The sequence below is a fragment of the Scyliorhinus torazame genome, chromosome 14 (genome assembly GCF_047496885.1).
Source record: "Scyliorhinus torazame isolate Kashiwa2021f chromosome 14, sScyTor2.1, whole genome shotgun sequence".
NCBI classification, from domain to species: Eukaryota; Metazoa; Chordata; class Chondrichthyes; order Carcharhiniformes; family Scyliorhinidae; genus Scyliorhinus; species Scyliorhinus torazame.
The window spans coordinates 188323103-188347665 of NC_092720.1; the positions used below are offsets into that span (position 1 = coordinate 188323103).

The following is a 24563-nucleotide window of genomic DNA, read 5'->3' on the forward strand; positions in this document are numbered from 1 at the left end:
TCCGGTTAAGTGGGCTTTGTATACCACTTTTAGCTGTATTAGGCTTAGCCTTGAGCATGTGGAGGTGGAGTTGACCCTGTGCAGTGCTTCACTCCAGAGTCCCCACCCTATTTCGAACCCCAAGTCCTCCTCTGACTTCTCCATTGTCTCGTCCAGTTGGGTGTTGGCCCTCCTTAGCAGTTGCCCATACATGTCACTGCAGTTCCCTTTCCCTAAGATGTCCGCATCCAGCGGTTCCTCTAGCAGTGACTGGTGTGGCGGTCGTAGGTGCGTCCTTGTTTCTTTTCATAGAAGTTTTTGAGTTGTAGGTACCCACGTTCGTTGCCCCTCATCAGCTGGAATCTTTTTGTCAGCTCTTCAAGCATTGTTACCCTGCCGTCGGTGTACAGATCACTAACTGTCAGTGTCCCCTGTCCTGTTTCCACCTTTAGAAGGAAGCATCTATGAGCTCTGGTGCGAACCTGTGGTTGTTGCAGATGGTGGCTTTGTCGGACATTTTGGTTAATAATAATAATAATAATAATAATCTTTATTGTCACATTAACACTGTAATGAAGTTACTGTGAAAAGCCCCTAGTCGCCACTCTCCGCACCTGTTCGCCTACACAGAGGGAGAATTCAAAATGTCCAATTCACCTAACAGCACATCTTTCGGGACTTGTGGGAGGAAACCGGAGCATCCGAAGCACTGTCTGTGCGGAGTCTGCATGTTCTCCCTGTGTCTGCGTGGGTTTCCTCCGGGTGCTCTGGTTTCCTCCCACAGTCCAAAGATTTGCAGGTTAGGTGGATTGGCCATGCTAAATTGCCCTTAGTGTCCAAAATTGCCCTCAGTACCCAAAAGGTTTGGATGGGGTTACTGGGTTACGGAGATAGGGTGCAAGGGTGGGCTTGGATAGGGTGCTCTTTCTAAGGCCCGGTGCAGACTCGATAGGCCGAATGGCCTCCTTCGGCACTGTAAATTCTATGACGAGTGAAGAAAGAAACCCACGCAAACACGGGGAGAACGTACAGACAGTGGCCCAAGCGGGAATCGAACCTGGCACCCTGGGGCTGTGAAGCAACAGTGCAAACCACCATGCTACCATGCCGCTTATTAGGCTGAAATGCTGTAGCAGATGATTCCACGACTGGAGTGTTGCCACCACCACTGGGCTGGTTGAATGCTTCTTGGGTGGGGATAGGAATGCTGCTGTGGCTAGAGCTTGGAGGGAGGTCCCCTTGCAAGAATCCTGTTCCTTGAGCACCCACTTGGCTTCTAGTTCCTTTATCCACCCCTTTACTCTCTCTGCGGTTGCTGCCCAGTGGTAGTACTGCAAGTTTGGGAGGTATAGACCCCCCTTGGATTTCATTTTCAGTAGTACTTTCTTTGGGATCCTTGCATTTTTCCTCCCCACACGAACACCATAATCAATTTGGCCAGTGAGTTGGAAAAGACCTTGGGGATGAAGATCGAGATGGATTTAAATAGGAAGAGGAGCTTGGGCAATGTGTTCACTGGGAGGCTCTCGTTTATGCTCACGTTAGCCCGAGAAGGCTCCAAACTCTTTCAAGATCACCATGGTTCCTTCCACGCTGCTTCGTGGGTCCGAGATGTAGAGGAGCAGGTCATCCGAATAGAGCAAGACTCTGTGCTCTCTGCTTTCTTTTCGGATCCCCTTCCAATTCTTTGTTGCTCTGAGTGCGATCTATAGTGGTTTTATCGCTAAGGTGAACAGCAGTGGGGATAATGGGCATCTTTGCCTCGTGTCCCTGTGCATATGGAAGTACTTAGAGCTGTGGTGTTTGTCCACACGCTTGCCATGGGGGCGTTATACAGGAGTTTCACCCAGGAGGCGAATCCTGTTCCGAGCCCGAACCGTTCCAGTATCTCTGAGGTACTTCCTTTCGACTCTGTCGAAGGCCTTTTCTGCGTTCAGGGAGACAATCACCTCAGGTGTTCTCTCACCGGATGGAGTCATGATCACGTTCGGCAGGCGCCTGATGTTCGAAGTTAGCTGTCTACCTTTGATGAAGCCCGTCTGGTCTCACAATGCCTGTTTGATCCTCTGCAACCACCCCGGGACCCATCCCTCCATTCTCCCCGCCACTAACTTAGCCAGCATTTTTACGTCTGTATTTAACAGCGCTATGGGCCTGTATGGCCCACATTCTAACGGTTCATTCCCTTTCTTTGTAAGTGTAATCGTCGCCTGTGTCATTATCTCCAGCAGCTTCCCCTTCCCCGGCGCCTCCCTAAATGCCCCCAGTAGGTGTGGTGCCAGTTCCGCCGCAAATTCCTCATAAAATTCTGCCGAGTAACCATCTGGCCCCAGGGCCTTCCCTGACTTCATCCCTCTTATACTCTCCATTACCTCCCTCTGCCCTAAAGGCTCCTCTAGTGCCTGCCTCCTCTTCTCATCCAGCCGTGGAAATTCCAGCCTGTTTAAGAACCGCCCCATATCCCCCTCTTCATCCCCCTGGTCTGCCCAATTCAATTCCTTGTAATATTCCCCGAATTCCTTGTTTATCTTCCCCAGCTCCGACACCATCTCCCCCCGTCCCTGTCTGCCCCCTCGAGATTTCCCTGGATGCGACCTGCCTCCGTGGCTGATGAGCTAACAAGCAGCATGCCTTCTCTCTACATTCATACTGCACCCCACCCCCCCCCTCGCCCTCCATAGCTGTCCAACCGCCCTCCTGTCGTCAACCTATGGAACTGTCCCTGTAGCTTTTTCCTTTCCGCCAATCCCTCCGCGGTGGGGGCCCTCAAATACTCCCTATCCCCCTCGACTATCTCGCTCACTAATCGTTCGTACTCCTCTCTTATTTTCCTATCTTCATGCGCCTTGAATGAGAATCTCCCCCTGAACCACCACCTTCAATGCCTCCCCGAATGTGGCCGCCGATACCTCCCCATTTTGGTTCATTTCCACACAGGCCTTAATCACCGACCTCACCTTAACACAAAACCCTCTGTCTGCTAACAGCCCCGAGTCTAACCTCCATCCCGGCCTCTGCTCCCGTCCCGAACTAAGCCAAACCTCCAGCCAGTGTGTCGTGTGGTCCGAGATTACTATCCTCCACACCCCCACCAGCACCTCACGCTCACCACAAAATACCAATACTAATTCTGGAGTATTCCTTATACAAGAAGGAGTACCCCCTCTTCCCCGGGTCCCTAAATCTCCAAGGGTCCACCATACCGATCCTTTACATAAACCCTCCCAGCTCCTTCGCCATCCGCAGCCTTCACATTGACTTGGGGCTTGACCTGTCCATCCTCGGTTGCAGCATACAATTAAAGTCCCCCCCCATAATCAACTGGTGCGTGGCCAAGTCCAGGATTGCTGCCAGCAGCCCCCTCACACCCCAGGTCGTCCCAGTTCGGTGCATTAACATTCACTAGCCCCGCTGGATTAGATTGGATTGGATTCATCCCTTTCTGAACCTGACCTCGCCCCTCACGCAGAGGTGCGTTTCCTGCAGAAAGACCACCCGCCTTCTTCAGACTCCTTAAGTGTGCAAAGACCCCAGAGGTCTTCACCGGTCCATTGAGCCCCCACACGTTCCACGTTATGAGCCTTACCGGAAGCCTGCGCCTCCATTCCCCTCCAACCTCCGTCATCCTCCTCTATCGACTCTGTCCCCTTTAACTTCGCCCTGTACCTGGCCCATCGAAGGTGGCCCTCTTCTCCGCCCTGACCTCGCTTCTTCTCCAACCTTGCCACACACACTTAAGGAGTCTGAAGAAGGGAGTTGGTCTTTCATGGCCATCCTTCATGGCCATCTCCTTCACCTCACTTCACCAACATTACCTGCCAGCATGGCAGCTCCTGTCCAAAGGCTCCACCTATCTATCGCCCCCGCCCTCCTCCTACCCTCTCCTCCTTGATCTGTGTCATAGAGTCAAAGGAGTCATAGATGTTTACAGCATCGAAACAGGCCCTTCGGCCCAGCTGGTCCATGCCGCCCAGTATCTATCACTAAGCTATCACTTGCCTGCATTTGGCCCTCATCCCTCTAAACCCCCCCATGTAACTGTCTAACTACTTTTTAAAGGACAAAATTGGACCCACCTCTACCACTGCCTCTGGCAGCCCTTTCCAGATACTCACCACCCTCTCTGTGAAGAGATTTCCCCTCTGGTCTCTCTTGTATCACTCTCCTCTCATCTTAAACCTATGTCCTCTAGTACTCGACTCCTCGTTTTGGGAAAAGATGTCGACTATCTACCTTATCGATGCTCCTCATAATGTTATAGATGCTCCTCATCATCATAAGATCACCCCGAAGCCTCCTACGCTCCAGGGAAAAAAGTTCCAGCCTCTCCTTATAACTCAGGCCATCAAGTCCTGGTAGCATCATCATAAATGTCTTCTGCAATTTTTCTATGATGTGGAGATGACGTCGTCGGACTGGGGGTGAGCACAGTAAGAAGTCTTGCAACACCAGGTTAAAGTCCAACAGGTTTGTTTCGAATCACTAGCTTTCGGAGCGCTGCTCCTTCCTCAGGTGAATGAAGAGGTATGTTCCAGAAACACATATATAGACAAATTCAAAGATGCAAGACGATACTTTGAATGTGAGCCTTTGCAGGTAATTAAGTCTTTACAGAGCCAGAGAGAGGGGTAACCCCAGGTTAAAGAGGTGTGAATTGTCTCAAGCCAGGACAGTTGGTAGGATTTTGCAAACCCAGGCCAGCTGGTGGGGGGTGAATGTAATGCCCTATAAAGATGGCAGCCACACATGTGCTTTCTTCTTTATTGCCTCCTTATAAAGAATGCGGCCATTGGTCTATCTCCGGTGACAAAGCCTCAGCCGCCGCTCAGCGAGTACGCCAGACAAATGGCTACTTGAGGGTTAGTAACAAATAGTCGAACCAACGAAAACTGTCCACTTAGGAAGAAAAGAACCCACCCCCACCCTCCAACCCCCACACGACCCGTATCCATCGAACTCCATTGTGCCAACTCCTCCAACTCCCATCAATGTTCAGTCCTCCTCCAGTTTGTGCTCTTTAATAAAGTCATTGGCCGCTCCTGGGGTTTCAAAATAGTATTCCCGGCCTTCGAAAGTCACCCACGATTTTGCCAGTAAAACATCCCAAACCTGGGGCGAAATTCTCCGACCCCCCGCCGGGTCGGAGAATCGCCGGGGGCTGGCGTGAATCCCGCCCCGGCTGGTTGCCGAAGTCTCCGGCACCGGAGATTCGGCGGGGGCGGGAATCGCGCCACGCCGGTTGGCGGGCCCCCACCCGCTCGATTCTCCGGCCCGGATTGGCCGAAGTCCCGCCGCTAAAATGCCTGTCCTGCCGGCGTAAATTAAATCACCCACCTTACCGGCGGGACAAGGCGGCGCGGGCGGGATCCGGGGTCCAGGGGGGGCGCGCGGGGCGATCTGGCCCCGGGGGGGTGCCCCCACGGTGGCCTGGCCCGCGATCGGGGCCCACCGATCCGCGGGCGGGCCTGTGCCGTGGGGGCACTCTTTCCCTTCCGCCTTCGTCACGGTCTCCACCATGGCGGAGGCGGAAGAGACTCCCTCCACTGCGCATGCGCGGGAATGCTGTCAGCGGCTGCTGACGCTCCCGGGCATGCGCCGCCCGGAGATGTCATTTCCGCGCCAGCTGGCGGGGCACCAAAGGCCTTTTCCGCCAGCTGGCGGGGCGGAAATTTGTCCGGCGCCGACCTAGCCCCTCAATGTTGGGGCTCGGCTCCCAAAGATGCGGAGCATTCCGCACCTTTGGGGCGGCGCGATGCCCGTCTGATTTGCGCCGTTTTGGGCGCCAGTCAGCGGACATCGCGCCGTTTCCGGAGAATTTCGCCCCTGATCTGCCATCGATAAAGCACCGCCTTAGCCCTGTTGAACCCAGCATACCTTTTTGACAGCTCTGCTCCAATGTCTTGGTATATTCAGACCTTGTTCCCCTCTCATTCACAGTTCTGTTTCTCCTTGGCCCACTGCAGGATCTTTTCCTTCTCCGCAAACTTGTGAAGTCTTACGATCACCGCATCTGCCTTCGGGATCTGTGCACTCTATCCACCTCTGGGGCCTTGTCCAGCACACCCTCCGCCACCAGCCCTGCCAGAATCCTCGAGACATACCTCGTGGCACTCGCACCTTCCACTCCTTCAGGCAGGTCGACAATACACAGGTTCCGCCTTCTTGACCTGTTCTCGTGCTCTTCCACCTTTGCTCTTAACGACTTGCAAAGGTCCCCCAGGAGCACCACCTCCACCTCCAATGTCGATACTGTAGTCACATATCACCCTCCTCATCTCACGGATCTGCGACCCCTGTGCCTCCAAACACATCTTGACCCTTTCCGTCAAGCCTTTCAGGGGTGCAACAACCCTTTCGATGGCCTTTGATCTGTTCTCCTGCATCTCCCTTCTTTGTTGATGAAACTCTTCTCTAATAAAAGCAATCGACTACTCCATCTGGGATTTTCCAAACTGCGGCAACCCTTCCCCCTCCGCCAAATTTCCGATTGCTACTGCGCCACAGGTCTCTCCCAGCTCCTTGGCTAGGTCTTTCACTTTCTTCTGCCGGGTCTGATAACCACTCCCAGGGGAACTTCTCCACACCTTCAACTACACTTTCCCGTTGAAATCTCTCCCATTTTGGGGTAAAAAGAGCTCAGTTCTACGCCTTCGAGCAAGAGTTGCCCTGTCTGCGACCACTCACTCCATGGTCGCTACTGGAAGTCTCCCCACACTGCCATTCAATAAAATCAAAACTAATCATTTACCTCAACCCCAGTAGCCCACCCGAATCCCCACATCCGTCAATTCCCTTAATGTCCATAAATCTAGCGATTCCTGTTTTGAATGATGGAACATCTCTGGCTTTCCAAGCATTCTAAGATTCGTAGGCCTCTGAGGGAAGAAATTTCTGCTCCTCTCGGTACTTACTCCGTGTCCTCCTGAACTCTCCAACCAAAGGGAAGACCCGCAACATCTCAGCGCGCCGTAGAATTCTACACCTCAATGAGATTGCTTCTCGTCCTTCTGATCTCCAAAGAGTATAGGCCCATTCCATTCAATCGTTCCTCATAGAACAACTCTTTGATTCTCCAGAATTAACCCAGATAAAAGCTCTTTTCCTTACCTCTTCAATGGATGGCAAAATCCGGCAGGACGTGAAACAGGTAGCAGGCCCAATCCCCTATCCCCTCAGCACTTGCCTTTCCTTGTAACATCAGTCACATTCGAAGAGAACAAATGATTCTTAATGTGTGGTCCACTCCACCAGGGTCCCGTAGGTAGTTGTATAGGCCTGCACGAAGTGGAGGTCAGTGACACGCAATACCACATTTGAGGCCAAACCATCCCCCAACACCACCACCCACCAACCCCCCCAACACCACCTAGTGGATTCTCAGCTCCCCTGCTATAGCTGGAATAAAGTTCTTGAGCTGAAACTCTGGTGAAAAGGTGGTGAAATATTTATGGCTTCCGTACAATCCCATTAGTTCTGATGAATCTTCTTGTAGTGGCGAAAAAAAGCGGGTGGGGTAAGGCCAGTCGGTCATTCACAGGGTCTTTTGCCGTGCCCTAGTGGGGAAAAAGGGTCAGAGAGCGACTTCCACCCAAGTGTTTGTGGTGATATACTGTAAGTACACAAAGGGTTAATGTACATACACTACACCTAGTTAGACACTAGAGGGAACACCAGAGACATGACACACAGACAGTCAACCAATAGGTCAGTAAGATAGGACACGACCAATGGGCAGTCACGATACACACAGAGGTGACACTAGCACAGGAGGGCATTACACCAACCCATATAAAAGGAAACATCACACATGATCAGTCTCTTTCCAGTGGAGACACTCAGTGAGTACAGACACAAGGTTGATTGAACATCACACCCACCACGTGGATTGTAGCAGACTGGTTCGTCAGTCTGAGTAGCTATAGCTGGATTAACAGTAGCGTAGAATCCAAGTAGGAGAATTGTTAATAGTAATAAATGTGTTAAAGCTATCTCCAAGTCTGAACCTACAGTGTTTACCATTGGACCCCATGCCCACATTTAAAAAAATAATAATTTTAGAGTACCCAATTCATTTTGTCCAATTGAGGGGAAATTTAGTGTGGCCAATCCACCAACCCAGCACATCTTTGGGTTGCGGGGGCGAATCCCACACAAACACGAGGAGAATGCGCAAACTCCACACGGAAAGTGACCCAGAGCCGTAATCGAACCTGCGACCTCGGCATTGTGAGGCAGCAGTGCTAACCACTGGGCCACCATGCAGATCTCCATCCCCACAGGCCTATATTAAAATCGGTTTGCAAAGCCGCTAAATCGATCTGCAAAGCCGCTAATTCCAGTGAAAGCAATGGGGAAGACGACCGTTCTCCTCCACGCTGATGACAAAACGAGGCCCCTATTTGTAAAGGAAGCATTTATGGCCTGGTAACACATATCCCACTTAGAAGCCAATGTCTCTCAATGATCTCTTGACTTCTTGCCGTTCGTTCCTGGAATCATAGGATGGTACAGCAAAGAAGAAGGCTCTTCAGCCCATCATGCCTGTGCTGACTCATTGCCAGAGGCGTCCAATTTGTCCCACATAAACTGCTCTTTCCTCACAGCCCTGCAATTCTTCCTCTTCTGAGAATTTTTCCTGTTGCTTTTTGAAAGTCACTATTAAATCTGTTTCCACCGTCCCTTTACAGGCCATTTATGCTCCAGAGGGAGGCCATTTGGCCCGCTTTCAGCACCTTCAAGGGATAGCATGATCCAGATCACAATTACTGCATGCAACAAAAGTTGCCTCAACAACTTATTTCCTCTAATCTATAATGGTCTTGCATCAGTTTTAATTAAGTGGCTCGCACATTCCTTCCTTAAAACAGCGGAAAGGAAAATGCGTCAATGTTCCGCACACTGCCAAAATCTGTGTACCCCACGGGTGCCACAGATAGCAGGTCATTTAGAATCTGAAATTCCTGGGAATACATCAGATTACAGGCCAACCCTGGTTTGCTTCGGTCAGCTAGGTTATGTATTCAATACGGCTCTGTTTCCATTTTCCAGAGTTAGAAGGCTGCGATGGGAAAGGAGGTGAGTACTGGACAGCAGCAAGATGCCCAGTAACACATCATATTAGGAATCATAGAATTTACAGTGCACAAGGAGGCCATTCAGCCCATCAAGCCTGCACCGGCTCTTGGAAAGAGCACCCTACTTAAGCCCACGCCTCCATCCTATCCCCTTAACCCAGGAACCCCACCTAACCTTTTTTTTGGGATACTAAGGGCAATTTACCATGGCCAATCCACCTAACCTGCACATCTTTGGACTGTTGGGCGCAGTGGATAGCACTGCTGCCTCACGGCGGCGAGGTCCCAGGTTCGAAACCTGGCCCTGGGTCACTGTCCGTGTGGAGTTTGCACATTCTCCCCGTGTCTGCGTGGGTTTCGCCCCCACAACTCAAAAGATGTGCAGGGTAGGTGGATTGGCCATGCTAAATTGCCCCTTAATTGGAAAAAAATGAATTGGACTCTCTAAGTTTATTTTTTAAAATGAATCTTTGGACTGTGGGAGGAAACTGGAGCACCCAGAGGAAACCCACACAGACACAGAACGTGCAGACTCCACACAGACAGTGTCGCACAGACAGGAGCCAGAAGGCAATTAGAGGTGGGGTAATTGGAACATCTCTACCAATCAGAATCCACTTGCCTACCAGGGGTGACAGGGATGGGGGTGTAGCGAAAGGGAGTGGTAAAAGTGACTGAGTAGGGGTTCTTGTTGGAAATGCGATAGAAAATCCAGGACAAGGGGAAGGGCACTCAATGTGCTAAGGGTATCAGTGGGTAAACAGTCGCTTAACTTCAGAAGATCTAAAACGATTGTATGATACTTTTTTTTTGTTAATTTAGAGTACCCAATTATTTTTTTCTAATTAAGGGGCAATTTAGCGTGGCCAATCCACCTACCCTGCACATTTTTGGGTTGTGGGGGCGAAACCCACGCAGACACGGGGAGAATGTGCAAACTCCACACGGACAGTGACCCAGAGCCGGGATCGAACCTGGGACCTCAGCGCCGTGAGGCAGCTGTGCTAACCACTAGGCCACCGTGCTGCCCTAATACTTTTTAATTTCCACGTTTGTTATGCAAAAAAATTTATTTCCTGCACAGAAATTGTAGGTATGCTCAAATTTACATTTTATTTTTATTTCCAAATTTGTTTTAATCTAGTTTTTAAAAAGGTAGATTGTATAAACTGGGGAGTGGGGTCATAGGGGTGCATAAGGGGCCGCGATTCTCCGACCCCCCACCGGGTCGGGGAATCGCCGGGGGCTGGCGTGAATCCTGCCCCCGCCGTGTCCCGAATTCTCCACCACCAGAGATTCGGCGGGGGCGGGAATCGCGCCGTGCCGGTCGGCGGGAATCGCGCCGGTCGGCGGGCCCACACCCGGCGATTCTCCGGCCCGCGATTGGCCAAAGTCCCGCCACTGTCAACCCTCGCCCGCCGGCGTTGATTAAACCACCCTTTGAACGGAGGGACAAGGCGGCGCGAGCAGGCTCCGGCTGCCCCAACCCCCTTCTCCCCCAACCCTTCCTTCTCCCCCCAACCCCCACTTCTCCCCCAACTGACCCTTCTCCCCCCCAACCCCCCTCTCCCCCCAACCCCCCTCCTTCTACCCCCCAACCCCCCCTTCTCCCCCCAACCCCCCTTCTCCCCCTCCAACCCCCTTCTCCCCCCTCCCCTTCCAACCCCCCTTCTCCCCAACCCCCTTTCTCCCCCAACCCCTCTTGCCCCCCAACCCCCCCTTCTCCCCCCCTCCAAACACCCCTTCTCCCCCCTAACACCCTCTTCTCCCCACTCCTCCTCCCGCTCACCCCTCGCCCTCCCGCTCCCCCCTCCCCCTCCCCCTCCCACCCTTCACCTTCTCCCCCCCTCCTCCCCCTTCTCCCCCCACTTCTCCCCCTCTTCCCCCCAACACCCCCATCCCCTCCAAACCCCCTTCCCCTCCAACCCCCCTTCCCCCCACCTCCCTCAACCCCCCAACCCCCCTTCCCCCAACACCCCCCAACCCGCCCTCCAATACCCCCAACCCCCCCCACAACTCCGCCAGACCCCCTTCCCCCCAAAACCCCTCCCCCAACCCCGCCAATCCCCTTCCTCCCCAACCCCCCTTCTCCTCAACACCCCTTCCCCCTAACCCCCCTCCCCCCAACACACCCTCCCCCCAACCCCCAACCCTCCCTTACCCCCCAGCCCCCTTACCGCCCCCTTACTCCCCAACACCACCTTACCCCCAATCCCCCCCTTACCCCCTTCTCCCCACCTAACCCCCCAACCCGCCCATCTCTCCCCAACCCCCGCTTCTCCCCCCAACCCCCCTTCTCCCCCCCAGCCCCCTTTCTCTGCCCCAACCCCCCTTCTCCCCCCAACCCCCATTTCTCTCCCACCCTCCAACCCCCATTCTCACCCCCCAACCCACCCTTTTCCCCCCCAAACCCCCCTTCTCCCCCCCAAACCTCCTTCTCCCCCCAACCCCCTTCTCCCCCCTAACCCCCCCTTCTCCCCACTCCTCTATCCCCCTCCCCCTCCCGCTCCCCCCTCGCCCTCCCGCTCCCCACTCCCCTCCCCCCTCTCCCCCTCCCCCCTCCCCCTCCCACACCACCTTCTCCCCCTTCTCCTCCCCCCACTTCTCCCCCCTTCCCCCCAACACCCCCATCCCCTCCATCCCCCTTCCCCCCACCCCCCTCAACCCCCCTTTCCCCCAACCCCCCTTCCCCATCACCCCCAACCCGCCCTCCAACACCCCCCAACCCCCCCACAACTCCGCCAGCCCCCCTTCCCCCCAAAACCCCTCCCCAACCCCGCCAACTCCCTTCCTCCCCCAACCCCCTTCCCCCCAACACCACTCCAACACCCCCTCCCCCAGCCCCTCCAACCCCCCCCTTACCCCCCAAACACCCCCTTACCCCCCAACCCCCCCTTATGACCCCAACCACCCCTTACCCCCCCACCCCCTTACCGCCCCCCTTACTCCCCAACACCGCCTTACCCCCAATCCCCCCCTTACCCCCTTCTCCCCCCTAACCCCCCAACCCGCCCATCTCCCCCAACCCCCGCTTCTCCCCCCAACCCCCCCTTCTCCCCCCCAGCCCCCCTTCTCTGCCATCAACCCCACACCCTTCTCCCCCCAACGCCCCTTCTCCCCCAACACCCCTTCTCCCCCACCCCCCTTTCTCTCCCACCCTCCAACCCCCATTCTCACCCCCCCAACCCACCCTTTTCCCCCCCAACCCCCCCTTCTCTCCCCCAACACCCCCTTCTCCCCCTCCAACCTCCTTCTCCCCCCTCCCCTCCCAACCCCCCTTCTCCCCAACCCCCTTTCTCCAACACCTCATCCCCCCAACCCCCCCTTCTCCCCCCTCCAAACACCCCTTCTCCCCTAACACCCTCTTCTCCCCACTCCTCCTCCCCCTCCCCCTTCCGCTCCCCCTCGCCCTCCCGCTCCCCCCTCCCCCTCCCCCTCCCACCCTTCACCTTCTACCCCCCTCTCCTCACCCCCTTCTCCCCCCCCTTCTCCCCCCTTCCCCCCCAACACCCCCATCCCCTCCAAACCCCCTTCCCCCAACACCCCCCAACCCGCCCTCCAATACCCCCAACCCCCCCCACAATTCCGCCAGACCCCCTTCCCCCCCAAACCCCTCCCCCAGCCCCACCAACCCCATTCCTCCCCAACCCCCCTTCTCCCCAACACCCCTTCCCCTAACCCCCTCTCCCCCAACACCCACTCCCCCATCCCCCCAACCCTCCCTTACCCCCCGAACACCCCTTACCCCCAACCCCCCTTACGCCCCCAACACCCCTTACCCCCAGCCCCCTTACCGCCCCCTTACTCCCCAACACCGCCTTTCCCCAATCCCCCCTTACCCCCTTCTCCCCCCTAACCCCCCAATCCGCCCATCTCCCCCAACCCCCGCTTCTCCCCCCAACCCCCCCAACCCCCCCTTCTCCCCCCCAGCCCCCCTTCTCTGCCCCCAACCCCACACCCTTCTCCCCCCAACGCCCCTTCTCCCCCAACACCCCTTCTCCCCCACCCCCTTTCTCTCCCACCCTCCAACCCCCATTCTCACCCCCCCAACCCACCCTTTTCCCCCCCAACCCCCCTTCTCTCCCCCAACAACCCCTTCTCCCCCTCCAACCTCCTTCTCCCCCCTCCCCTCCCAACCCCCATTCTCCCCAACCCCCTTTCTCCAACACCTCTTCCCCCAACCCCCCCTTCTCCCCCCTCTAAACACCCCTTCTCCCCCTAACCCCCTCTTCTCCCCACTCCTCCTCCCCCTCCCCCTCCCCCCTCTCCCCCCTCCCACCCTTCACCTTCTCCCCCTCTCCTCCCCCTTCTCCCCCCTTCCCCCCAACACCCCCATCCCCTCCAAACCCCCTTCCCCCTTCCCCCAACACCCCCCAACCCGCCCTCCAATACCCCCAACCCCCCCCACAATTCCGCCAGACCCCCTTCCCCCCCAAACCCCTCCCCCATCCCCGCCAACCCCATTCCTCCCCAACCCCCCTTCTCCCCAACACCCCTTCCCCTAACCCCCTCTCCCCCAACACCCACTCCCCCATCCCCCCAACCCTCCCTTACCCCCCGAACACCCCTTACCCCCCAACCCCCCTTACGCCCCCAACACCCCTTACCCCCCAGCCCCCTTACCGCCCCCCTTACTCCCCAACACTGCCTTACCCCCAATCCCCCCCTTTCCCCCTTCTCCCCACCTAACCCCCCAACCCGCCCATCTCCCCCAACCCCGCTTCTCCCCCCAACCCCCCTTCTCCCCCCCAGCCCCCCTTCTCTGCCCCAACCCCCCCTTCTCCCCCCAACCCCCTTTCTCTCCCACACTCCAACCCCCATTCTCACCCCACAACCCACCCTTTCCCCCCAAACCCCCTTTCTCCCCCCCAACCCCCCTTCTCCCCCCAACCCCCTTCTCCCCCTAACCCCCTTCTCCCCACTCCTCCGTCCCCCTCCCCCTCCCGCTCCCCCCTCGCCCTCCCGCTCCCCCATCCCCTCCCCCCTCCCCCCTCCCCCTCTCCGCCCTCCCACAGCACCTTCTCCCCCTTCTCCTCCCCCACTTCTCCCCCCAACACCCCCATCCCCTCATCCCCCTTCCCCCCATCCCCCTCAACCCCCCCTTTCCCCCAACCCCCCTTCCCCATCACCCCCAACCCGCCCTCCAACACCCCCAACCCCCCCACAACTCCGCCAGCCCCCCTTCCCCCCCAAAACCCCTCCCCAACCCCGCCAACTCCCTTCCTCCCCCAACCCCCCAACCCCCCCTTCCCCCAACACCCCCCCAACACCACCTCCCCCAGCCCCTCCAACCCCCCTTACCCCCGAACACCCACTTACCCCCCCAACCCCCCCTTACGACCTCAACCACCCCTTACCCCCCCCCACCCCCCTTACCGCCCCCCTTACTCCCCAACACCGCCTTACCCCCAATCCCCCCTTACCCCCTTCTCCCCCCCTAACCCCCCAACCTGCCCATCTCCCCCCAACCCCCGCTTCTCCCCCCCAACCCCCCCTTCTCCCACCCAGCCCCCTTCTCTGCCCCCAACCCCCCACCCTTCACCCCCCAACCCCCCTTCTCCCCCAACACCCCTTCTCCCCCCCACCCCCCTTTCTCTCCCACCCTCCAACCCCCATTCTCACCCCCCAACCCCCCCTTCTCTCCCCCCAACCCCCCCTTCTCTCCCTCCCCAACCCCCTTCTACCCCCCAACCCCCCCTTCTCCCCCACCCCTCCTTCTCCCCCCCAACCCCCCTTCTCCCCCAACCCCCCTTCTACCCCTTCTCCCCCCACTTCTCCCCCCCACTTCTCCCCCAAAACCCCCCTTCTCCCCCCCAACCCCCACTTCTCGCCCCCGCAACCCTCCCCTTCTCGCCCCCCAACACCCGCTTCTCCCCCTTCTCCCCCCTTCTCCCCCCAACCGCCTTCTCACCGCCCAATCCCCACATCTCCCCCCAAACCCCTTCTCTCCCCATCTAACCCCCCTTTCCCTCCCAACCCCCCCTTCTCCCACCCAACCCCCCATTCTCTCCCCCCAACCCCCCTTCTCTCCCCCCAACCCCCTTCTCCCCCAACCCCACTTCTCCCCCCCTCCCCCACACCACTCCTTCCCCCCCTAACCCCTCCTTCTCCCCTCCCCACGCCCCCCTTCTACCCCCTATCCCTTTACCTTCTCCCCCCACTTCTCCCCCCCCACTTCTCCCCCCCACTTCTCCCCCCACCCTCTCCCCCCTTCCCCCTTCTCTCCCCCACCATCCCCCTTCCCCCCAACCGCGCCTTCTTCAACCCAACCCTCCTTCTCCCCCCTTCTCCCCAACCCCCTTCTCTCCCCCTCCAACCCCCTTCTCCCCCCCACCCCCCCTTATCCCCCCACCCCCTTCTCTCCCCCCAACCCCCCCTTTTCTCCCCACGCAACCCCCCTTCATCCTCCCAACCCACCATTCTCTCCCCCAACCCCCCCTTCTCCCCCCCACCCTCCCCCAACGCCCCCTTCTCCCACCAACCTCCCCAACCACCCCTTCTCCCCTCCTCCCACCAACCACCCCTTCTCCCCCCTAACCTCCCCTTCTCCCCCTCCCCCTTCACCTTCTCTCCCCCCTTCTCCCCCCCCACTTCTCCCCCACCTCCCCCTTCTCCTCCCCCTTCTCCCCCCACTTCTCCCCCCCACTTCTCCCCCTTCTCCCCCTTCTCCTACCGCCACCCCCACCCTTCTCCCCCCAACCCCCACTTACCCCCCTTTTCCCCCCTTACACCCCTTATCCCTCCAACCCCCCTTCTCCCCCCAAACCCCCCTTCTCCCCCAACCCCCCTTCACCCCCAACCCTTCCTTCTCCCCCCAACCCCCCCTTCTCCCCCTAACCTCCCTTCTACTCCCCAACCCCCCCTTCTCCCCCAACCCCCTTCTCAACATCCCCAACCCCCACTTCTCCCCCCAACCCCCCTTCTCTCCCCCCTCCAAACCCCCCTTCTCCCTCCCAACCCCCCCATTCTCCCCCACAAAACTCCCTCTTCTCCCACCAACCCCCCCTTCTCCCCACCCAACCCCATTTCACGCCCCCAACCCCCCTTCACCCCTCCCACCGTTCACCTTCTCCCCATTCTCTTCCCCCCTTCTCCCCCCTTTCTCCCCCCACTTCTCCCCCCCACTCTCCCCCACTTCTCCCACCCTTTCTCCTCCCCAACCCCCCTTCTCCTCCCCACCCCCCTTCTCCCCCCTTCTCCACCCCCCTTCCCCCCCATTCTCCACCCCGCTTCCCCTCCCCCACCTCCTCCATCTCCCCCTTCTCCCCCAACCACCCGCCCTTCTCCCCCCCAACCCCCCCTTCTCCCCCAACCCCCCTTCTCCCCCTACCTCCCCTTCTCCCTCCCAACCACACCCCTTCTCCCCCAACCCCCCTTCTCCCCCCAACCCCCTTCTCCACCCAACTCCCCTTCCCCCACACCACTCCTTCCCCCCTAACACCCTTCTCCCCCTCCCCCCTTCTCCCCCTCCCCCTTCACCTCCTCCCCCCTGCTCCCCCTTCTTCCCCCATTTCTCCCCCCACTTCTCCCCCACCCTCTCCCCCTTCTCCTCCCCCCACCCTCCTTTCCCCCATGCCCCCTTCTCCACCCCCCTTCTCCCCACCACACCCCCTTCTTCCCCCAACCCCGCCTTCTCCCCCCAACTCCCCCGAACTCCCCCTTCTCACCCCAACCCAACTTCTCTCCCCAACCCCCTTCTCCCCCCAACCCCCTTTTTCTGCCTCCCGCAACACTCCCTTCATCCACCCCAACTCACCATTCTCTCCCCCCAACCCCTCCTTCTCCCCCCATCCTCCCCCAACCCCCCCTTCTCCCCCAACCTCCCCCAAACCACCCCTTCTCCCCTCATCCCGCCAACCACCCCTTCTCCCCCCTAACCGCCCCTTCTCCCCCTCCCACTCCCCCCTTCTCCCCCAACCTCCCCCTTCTCCTCCCCCACCCTCCTTTCCCCCCATGCCCCTTTCTCCAACCCCCCTTCTCCCCACAATCCCCCTTCTCCCCCCAACCCGCCTTTCTCATCCCCCAACCCCCTTCTCCCCCCACCCCTTCCCCCCCAGCCCCTCCTTGTCCCCACCCAACCCCCCTTCACCCCCCAACTCCCCTTTCTCCCCCCACCCCCTTTCTCCCCCTCCAACACCCCCTTTCACCCCCCTCCTCCCCCACAAATCCCCTCCTCCCCCCACCCGCTCTCCTCCCTCTCAACCCCCCCTTCTCCCCCCCACCCCCCCTTCTCCCCCCTCTCCACCCCCTTCCCCCATTCTCCACCCCCTTCTCCGCCCCCACCCCCCTTCTCCACCCCTTCTCCCCCTTCTCCTCCCCACCCCCTCCATCTCCCCCTTCTCCCCTTCTCCACCCCTTCTCCCCCCCACCACCCGCCCTTCTCCACCCCAACCCCCCCTTCTCCCCAACACCCCCTTCTCCCCCCAACCCCTCCTTCTCCCCCCAAACCCCTTCTCCCCCAACCACACCCCTTCTCCCCCTCCTCCCCCACAAATCCCCTCCTCCCCCCACCCGCTCTCCTCCCGCCTAACCCCCCTCCTCCCCCTTCCTCCCCCAACCTCCACAACCCCCCCAAATCCCCAAGCCCCAACCCCACCTTACCCCACTCCCAACCCCCCTTCGCCCGCCCCAACCCCCCCTTCCCTCCACCCCAACCCCCCCATCCCCTGCCACAATCCTCCCTCCCCCTGCACCAACCCCCATCCCCTCCAACCCCCCTTCCCCCCCAACCCGCATTCCCCCAAAACACCCCCAACACCCCCTACCCCGCCACAACTCCCCCATCCCCCCTTCCCCCCCAATCCCCCCAAACCCGTTCCCCAACACCCCTCACCCCCCAACCCCGCCAACCCTCCTTCCCCCAACACCCCTTCCCCCCAACCCCCTTCCCCCCCGCCAACCCCCCCTTCTCCCCACAACCCCCCAACCTCACCTCCCCCTCCAAACCCTTTCTCCCCCCCAAACCCCCATTCTCCCCCCCAACCCCCCCTTCTCCCCCCAACCCCCTTCTCCGCCCAACCCCCCCTTCTCCCCCAACCCCCCCTTCTCCCCACTCTCCTCCCCCTCCCGCTCCCCCCCTCGCCCTCCCGCTCCCCCCTCCCCTCCCCCTCTCCCCCCACCCACCCTTCACCTTTTCCCCCTCTTCTCCTCCCCTCTTCTCCCCCCCACTTCTCCCCCCCTTCCCCCCCAACACCCCCATCCCCTCCAACCCCCCTTCCCCCCCAACCCCCTCAACCCCCCTTCCCCCCAACCCCCTTCCCCCAACCCCCCCAACCCGCCCTCCAACACCCCCAACCCCCCCACAACTCCGCCAGCCCCCCCTTCCCCCCAAAACCCCTCCCCAACACCGCCAACCCCCTTCCTCCCCAACCCCCCTTCCCCACAACACCCCCTTACCCCCCCAACTCCCCCTTACGCTCCCAACCACCCCTTACCCACCTTACCGCCCCCCCTTACTCCCCAACACCGCCTTACCCCCAATCCCCCCTTACCCCCTTCTCGCCCTCACCCCCCAACCCGCCCAGCTCCCCCCATCCCCCGCTTCTCCCCCCCAACCCCCCTTCTCCCCAGCCCCCCTTCTCTGCCCCCAACCCCCCACCCTTCTCCGCCCCTTCTCCCCCTTCTCTCCCTCCCCAACCCCCCTTCTACTCCCCAACCCCCCCTTCTCCCCCCTTTTCTCCCCCACCCCCCCTTCTCCCCCCCAACACCCCCTTCTCCCCCAACCCCCCTTCTACCCCCTTCTCCCACCCACTTCTCCCCCCCACTTCTCGCCCCAAACCCCCCTTCTCCCCCCCAACCCCCGCTTCTCGCCCCCGCAACCCTCCCCTTCTCCCCCCCAACACCCCCTTCTCCCCCCCACCCACATCCTTCTTCCCCCAATCCATCTCTTCTCCCCCGAACCCCCCCTTCTCCCCCCAACCCCCTTCTCACCGCCCAATCCCCACATCTCCCCCCAACCCCCCTTCTCTCCCCATCCAACCCCCCTTTCCATCCCAACCCCCCCTTCTCTCCCCCCAACCCCCCTTCTCTCCCCCAACCCCCTTCTCCCCCCCAACCCCCCTTCTCCCCCAACCCCCTTCTCCCCCACCCCCTTCTCCCCCCTAACCCCCCCTTCTCCCCACTCCTCCGTCCCCCTCCCGCTCCCCCTCGCCGTCCCACTCCCCCCTCCCCTCCCCCTCTCCCCCTCCCCCTCTCCCCCCTCCCACACCACCTTCTCCCCCCATCCTCCCCCCCAATGCCCCCTTCTCCCCCCAACCTCCCCAACCACCCCTTCTCCCCTCCTCCCGCCAACCACCCCTTCTCCCCCCTAACCTCCCCTCCCCCCTTCTCCCCTTCACCTTCTCCCCCCTTCTCCCCCTTCTCCCCCCCACTTCTCCCCCTACCTCCCCCTTCACCTCCACCCTTCTCCCCCCACTTCTCTCCCCTTCTTCCCCCTTCTCCTACCCCCACCCCCACCCTTCTCCCCCCAACCCCCTTTTACCCCCCCTTATCCCCCCTTACCCCCCTTATCCCTCCAACCCCCCTTCTCCCCCCCAAACCCCCCTTCTCCCCCCAACCCCCCTTCACCCCCCAACCCTTCCTTCTCCCCCCCAACCCCCCCTTCTCCCCCTAACCCCCCTTATCCTCCCCAACCCCCCCTTCTCCCCCCAACCCCCTTCTCAACATCCCCAACCCCCACTTCTCCCCCCAACCCCCTTCTCTCCCCCTCCAACCCCCCTTCTCCCTCCCAACCCCCCCCATTCTCCCCCACAAAACGCCCTCTTCTCCCCCCCAACCCCCCCTTCTCCCCACCCAACCCCCCTTCATGCCCCCAACCCCCCTTCTCCCCCTCCCACAATTCACCTTCTCCCCCATTCTCTTCCCCCCTTCTCCCCCCTTTCTCCCCCCCTCACTTCTCCCCCCCACTCTCCCCCACTTCTCCCACCCTTTCTCCTCCCCAACCCCCCCTTCTCCCCCTTCTCCTCTCCATCCCCCTTCTCCCCCCACCCCCCTTCTCCACACCCCTTCCCCCCATTCTCCACCCCCTTCTCCCCCTTCTCCTCCCCCACCTCCTCCATCTCCCCTTCTCCCCACACCACCCGCCCTTCTCCCCCCCAACCCCCCCTTCTCCCCCAACCCCCCTTCTCCCCCTACCCCCTCCCAACCACACCCCTTCTCCCCCAACCCCACCTTCTCCCCCCAACCCCCCTTCTCCCCCCAACTCCCCTTCCACCACACCACTCCTTCCCCCCTAACACCCTTCGCCCCCTCCCCTTCTCCCCCCCTCCCCCTTCACCTCCTCCCCCCCTTTCTCCCCCCCTTTCTCCCCCCACTTCTCCCCCACCCTCTCCCCCTTCTCCTCCCCCCACCCTCCTTTCCCCCCATGCCCCCTTCTCCCCCCCCTTCTCCCCCCACCACACCCCCTTCTTCCCCCCAACCCCGCCTTCTCCCCCCAACCCCCCCGAACCCCCCCTTCTCACCCCAACCCAACTTCTCCCCCCAACCCCCCTTCTCCCCCCAACCCCCTTTTTCTGCCTCCCGCAACACCCCCTACATCCACCCCAACCCACCATTCTCTCCCCCTAACCCCTCCTTCTCCCCCTTCTCCTCTCCATCCCCCTTCTCCCCCCACCCCCCTTCTCCACACCCCTTCCCCCCATTCTCCACCCCCTTCTCCCCCTTCTCCTCCTCCACCTCCTCCATCTCCCCTTCTCCCCACACCACCCGCCCTTCTCCCCCCCAACCCCCCCTTCTCCCCCAACCCCCCTTCTCCCCCTACCCCCTCCCAACCACACCCCTTCTCCCCCAACCCCACCTTCTCCCCCCCAACCCCCCTTCTCCCCCCAACTCCCCTTCCCACAAAACAATCCTTCCCCCCTAACACCCTTCGCCCCCTCCCCTTCTCCCCCCCTCCCCTTCACCTCCTCCCCCCCTTTCTCCCCCCCTTTCTCCCCCCACTTCTCCCCCACCCTCTCCCCTTCTCCTCCCCCCACCCTCCTTTCCCCCCATGCCCCCTTCTCCCCCCCCTTCTCCCCCCACCACACCCCCTTCTTCCCCCCAACCCCGCCTTCTCCCCCCAACCCCCCCGAACCCCCCCTTCTCACCCCAACCCAACTTCTCCCCCCAACCCCCCTTCTCCCCCCAACCCCCTTTTTCTGCCTCCCGCAACACCCCCTACATCCACCCCAACCCACCATTCTCTCCCCCCAACCCCTCCTTCTCCCCCCCACTTCTCCCCCCACTTCTCCCCCTCACTTCTCTCCCCCACTCTCCCCCACTTCTCCCACCCTTTCTCCTCCCCAACCCCCCCTTCTCCCCTTCTCCTCTCCATCCCCCTTCTCCCCCCACCCCCCTTCTCCACACCCCTTCCCCCCATTCTCCACCCCCTTCTCCCCCTTCTCCTCCCCCACCTCCTCCATCTCCCCTTCTCCCCACACCACCCGCCCTTCTCCCCCCCAACCCCCCCTTCTCCCCCAACCCCCCTTCTCCCCCTACCCCCTCCCAACCACACCCCTTCTCCCCCAACCCCACCTTCTCCCCCCCAACCCCCCTTCTCCCCCCAACTCCCCTTCCCCCACACCACTCCTTCCCCCCTAACACCCTTCGCCCCCTCCCCTTCTCCCCCCTCCCCCTTCACCTCCTCCCCCCCTTTCTCCCCCCCTTTCTCCCCCCACTTCTCCCCCACCCTCTCCCCCTTCTCCTCCCCCCACCCTCCTTTCCCCCCATGCCCCCTTCTCCCCCCCTTCTCCCCCCACCACACCCCCTTCTTCCCCCCAACCCCGCCTTCTCCCCCCAACCCCCCCCGAACCCCCCCTTCTCACCCCAACCCAACTTCTCCCCCCAACCCCCCTTCTCCCCCCAACCCCCTTTTTCTGCCTCCCGCAACACCCCCTACATCCACCCCAACCCACCATTCTCTCCCCCCAACCCCTCCTTCTCCCCCCCACTTCTCCCCCCACTTCTCCCCCCACTTCTCTCCCCTTCTCCCCCCTTCTCCTACCCCCACCCACACCCTTCTCCCCCCAACACCCACTTACCCCCCCTTATCCCCCCTTACCCCCCTTATCCCTCCAACCCCCTTTCTCCCCCCCAAACCCCCCTTCTCCCCCCAACCCCCCTTCACCCCCCAACCCTTCCTTCTCCCCCCAACCCCCCTTCTCCCCCTAACCCCCCTTCTCCTCCCCAACCACCCCTTCTCCCCCAACCCCCTTCTCAACATCCCCAACCCCCACTTCTCCCCCAACCCCCCTTCTCTCCCCCTTCAACCCCCCCTTCTCCCTCCCAACCCCCCCATTCTCCCCCCCAACCCCCCCTTCGCCACCCAACTCCCCTTCCCCCACACCACTCCTTCCCCCCTAACACCCTTCTCCCCCTCCCCCTTCTCCCCCCCTTCACCTCCTCCCCCCCTGCTCCTCCCCCTTCTCCCCCCATTTCTCCCACCACTTCTCCCCCACCCTCTCCCCCTTCTCCTCCCCACCCTCCTTTCCCCCCATGCCCCCTTCTCCACCCCCTTCTCCCCCCCACCACACCCCCTTCTTCCCCCCAACCCCGCCTTCTCCCCCCAACCCCCGAACCCCCCCTTCTCACCCCAACCCAACTTCTCCCCCTAACCCCCCTTCTCCCCCAACCCCCTTTTTCTGCCTCCCGCAACACCCCTTCATCCACCCCAACCCACCATTCTCTCCCCCCAACCCCTCCTTCTCCCCCCCACTTCTCCCCCCACTTCTCCCCCCACTTCTCTCCCCTTCTCCCCCCCTTCTCCTACCCCAACCCCCACCCTTCTCCCCCCAACCCCCACTTACCCCCCTTATCCCTCCAACCCCCCTTCTCCCCCCAAACCCCCCTTCTCCCCCCAACCCCCCTTCACCCCCCAACCCTTCCTTCTCCCCCCAACCCCCCTACTCCCCCTAACCCCCTTCTCCTCCCCAAACCCCCCTTCTCCCCCCAACCCCCTTCTCAACATCCCCAACCCCCACTTCTCCCCCAACCCCCCTTCTCTCCCCCTCCAAACCCCCCTTCTCCCTCCCAACCCCCCCCATTCTCCCCCACAAAACGCCCTCTTCTCCCCCCCAACCCCCCCTTCTCCCCACCCAACCCCCCTTCACGCCCCCAACCCCCCTTCTCCCCCTCCCACCGTTCACCTTCTCCCCCATTCTCTTCCCCTCTTCTCCCCCCTTTCTCCCCCCTCACTTCTCCCCCCACTCTCCCCCACTTCTCCCACCCTTTCTCCCTTTCTCCTCCCCAACCCCCCCTTCTCCCCCTTCTCCTCCCCACCCCCTTCTCCCCCCCACCCCCCCTTCTCCACCCCCCTTCCCCCCCATTCTCCACCCCCCCTTCTCCTCCCCCATCTCCCCCTTCTCCTCCCACCACCCGCCCTTCCCCCCCAACCCCCCCTTCTCCCCCAACCCCCCTTCTCCCCCTACCTCCCCCTTCTCCCTCCCAACCACACCCCTTCTCCCCTAACCCCACCTTCTCCCCCCCAACCCCCCTTCTCCCCCCAACTCCCCTTCCCCCACACCACTCCTTCCCCCCTAACACCCTTCGCCCCCTCCCCCTCCCCCTTCTCCCCCTCCCACTTCACCTCCTCCCCACCTGCTCCTCCCCCTTCTCCCCCATTTCTCCCCCCACTTCTCCCCCACCCTCTCCCCCTTCTCCTCCCCCCCTCCTTTCCCCCCATGCCCCCTTCTCCACCCCCCCTTCTCCCCCACCACACCCCCTTCTTCCCCCCAACCCCCCGAGCCCCCCTTCTCCCCCCAACCCCCCTTCTCCCCCCAACCCCCCTTCTCCCCCCAACCCCCTTTTTCTGCCTCCCGCAACACCACCTTCATCCACCCCAACCCACCATTCTCTCCCCCCAACCCCTCCTTCTCCCCCATCCTCCCCCCAACCCCCCCTTCTCCCCCCAACCTCCCCCAAACCACCCCTTCTCCCCTCATCCCGCCAACCACCCCTTCTCCCCCCTAACCCCCCTTCTCCCCCTCCCACTCCCCCCTTCGCCCCCAACCTCCCCCTTCACCTTCTCCCCACCCTTTCTCCTTCTCCTCCCCCCACCCTCCTTTCCCCCCATGCCCCCTTCTCCAACCCCCCTTCTCCCCACATTCCCCCTTCTCCCCCCAACACGCCCTTCTCATCCCCCAACCCCCTTCTCCCCCACCCCCTTCCCCCCCAGCCCCTCCTTCTCCCCACCCAACCCCCCTTCACCCCCCCAACTCCCCTTTCTCCCCCCACCCCCCTTTCTCCCCCTCCAACACCCCCCTTTCACCCCCTCCTCCCCCACAAATCCCTCCTCCCCCCACCCGCTCTCCTCCCTCTCAACCCCCCCCTTCTCCCCCTTCTCCTCCCCACCCCCCCTTCTCCCCCCCTCTCCACCCCCCTTCCCCCCCATTCTCCACCCCCTTCCCCCCTTCTCCGCCCCCACCCCCCTTCTCCACCCCTTCTCCACCCCTTCTCCCCCCCACCACCCGCCCTTCTCCACCCCTTCTCCCCCCCACCACCCGCCCTTCTCCACCCCAACCCCCCCTTCTTCCCCAA

The 24563-nt window shown here is 61.1% G+C and overlaps 1 protein-coding gene across 1 annotated transcript in view; it reads left to right on the plus strand.

Annotated features, from left to right (window-relative positions):
* The window catches only part of LOC140389099 (uncharacterized), a 165515-nt gene that overhangs the window by 80485 nt on the left and 60467 nt on the right, over nt 1-24563 (plus strand). Inside the window, exon 12 of the mRNA XM_072473259.1 lies at nt 9028-9054. Coding sequence (XP_072329360.1) covers nt 9028-9054 — 27 coding nt within the window. The remainder of the gene's footprint in view (nt 1-9027; nt 9055-24563) is intronic.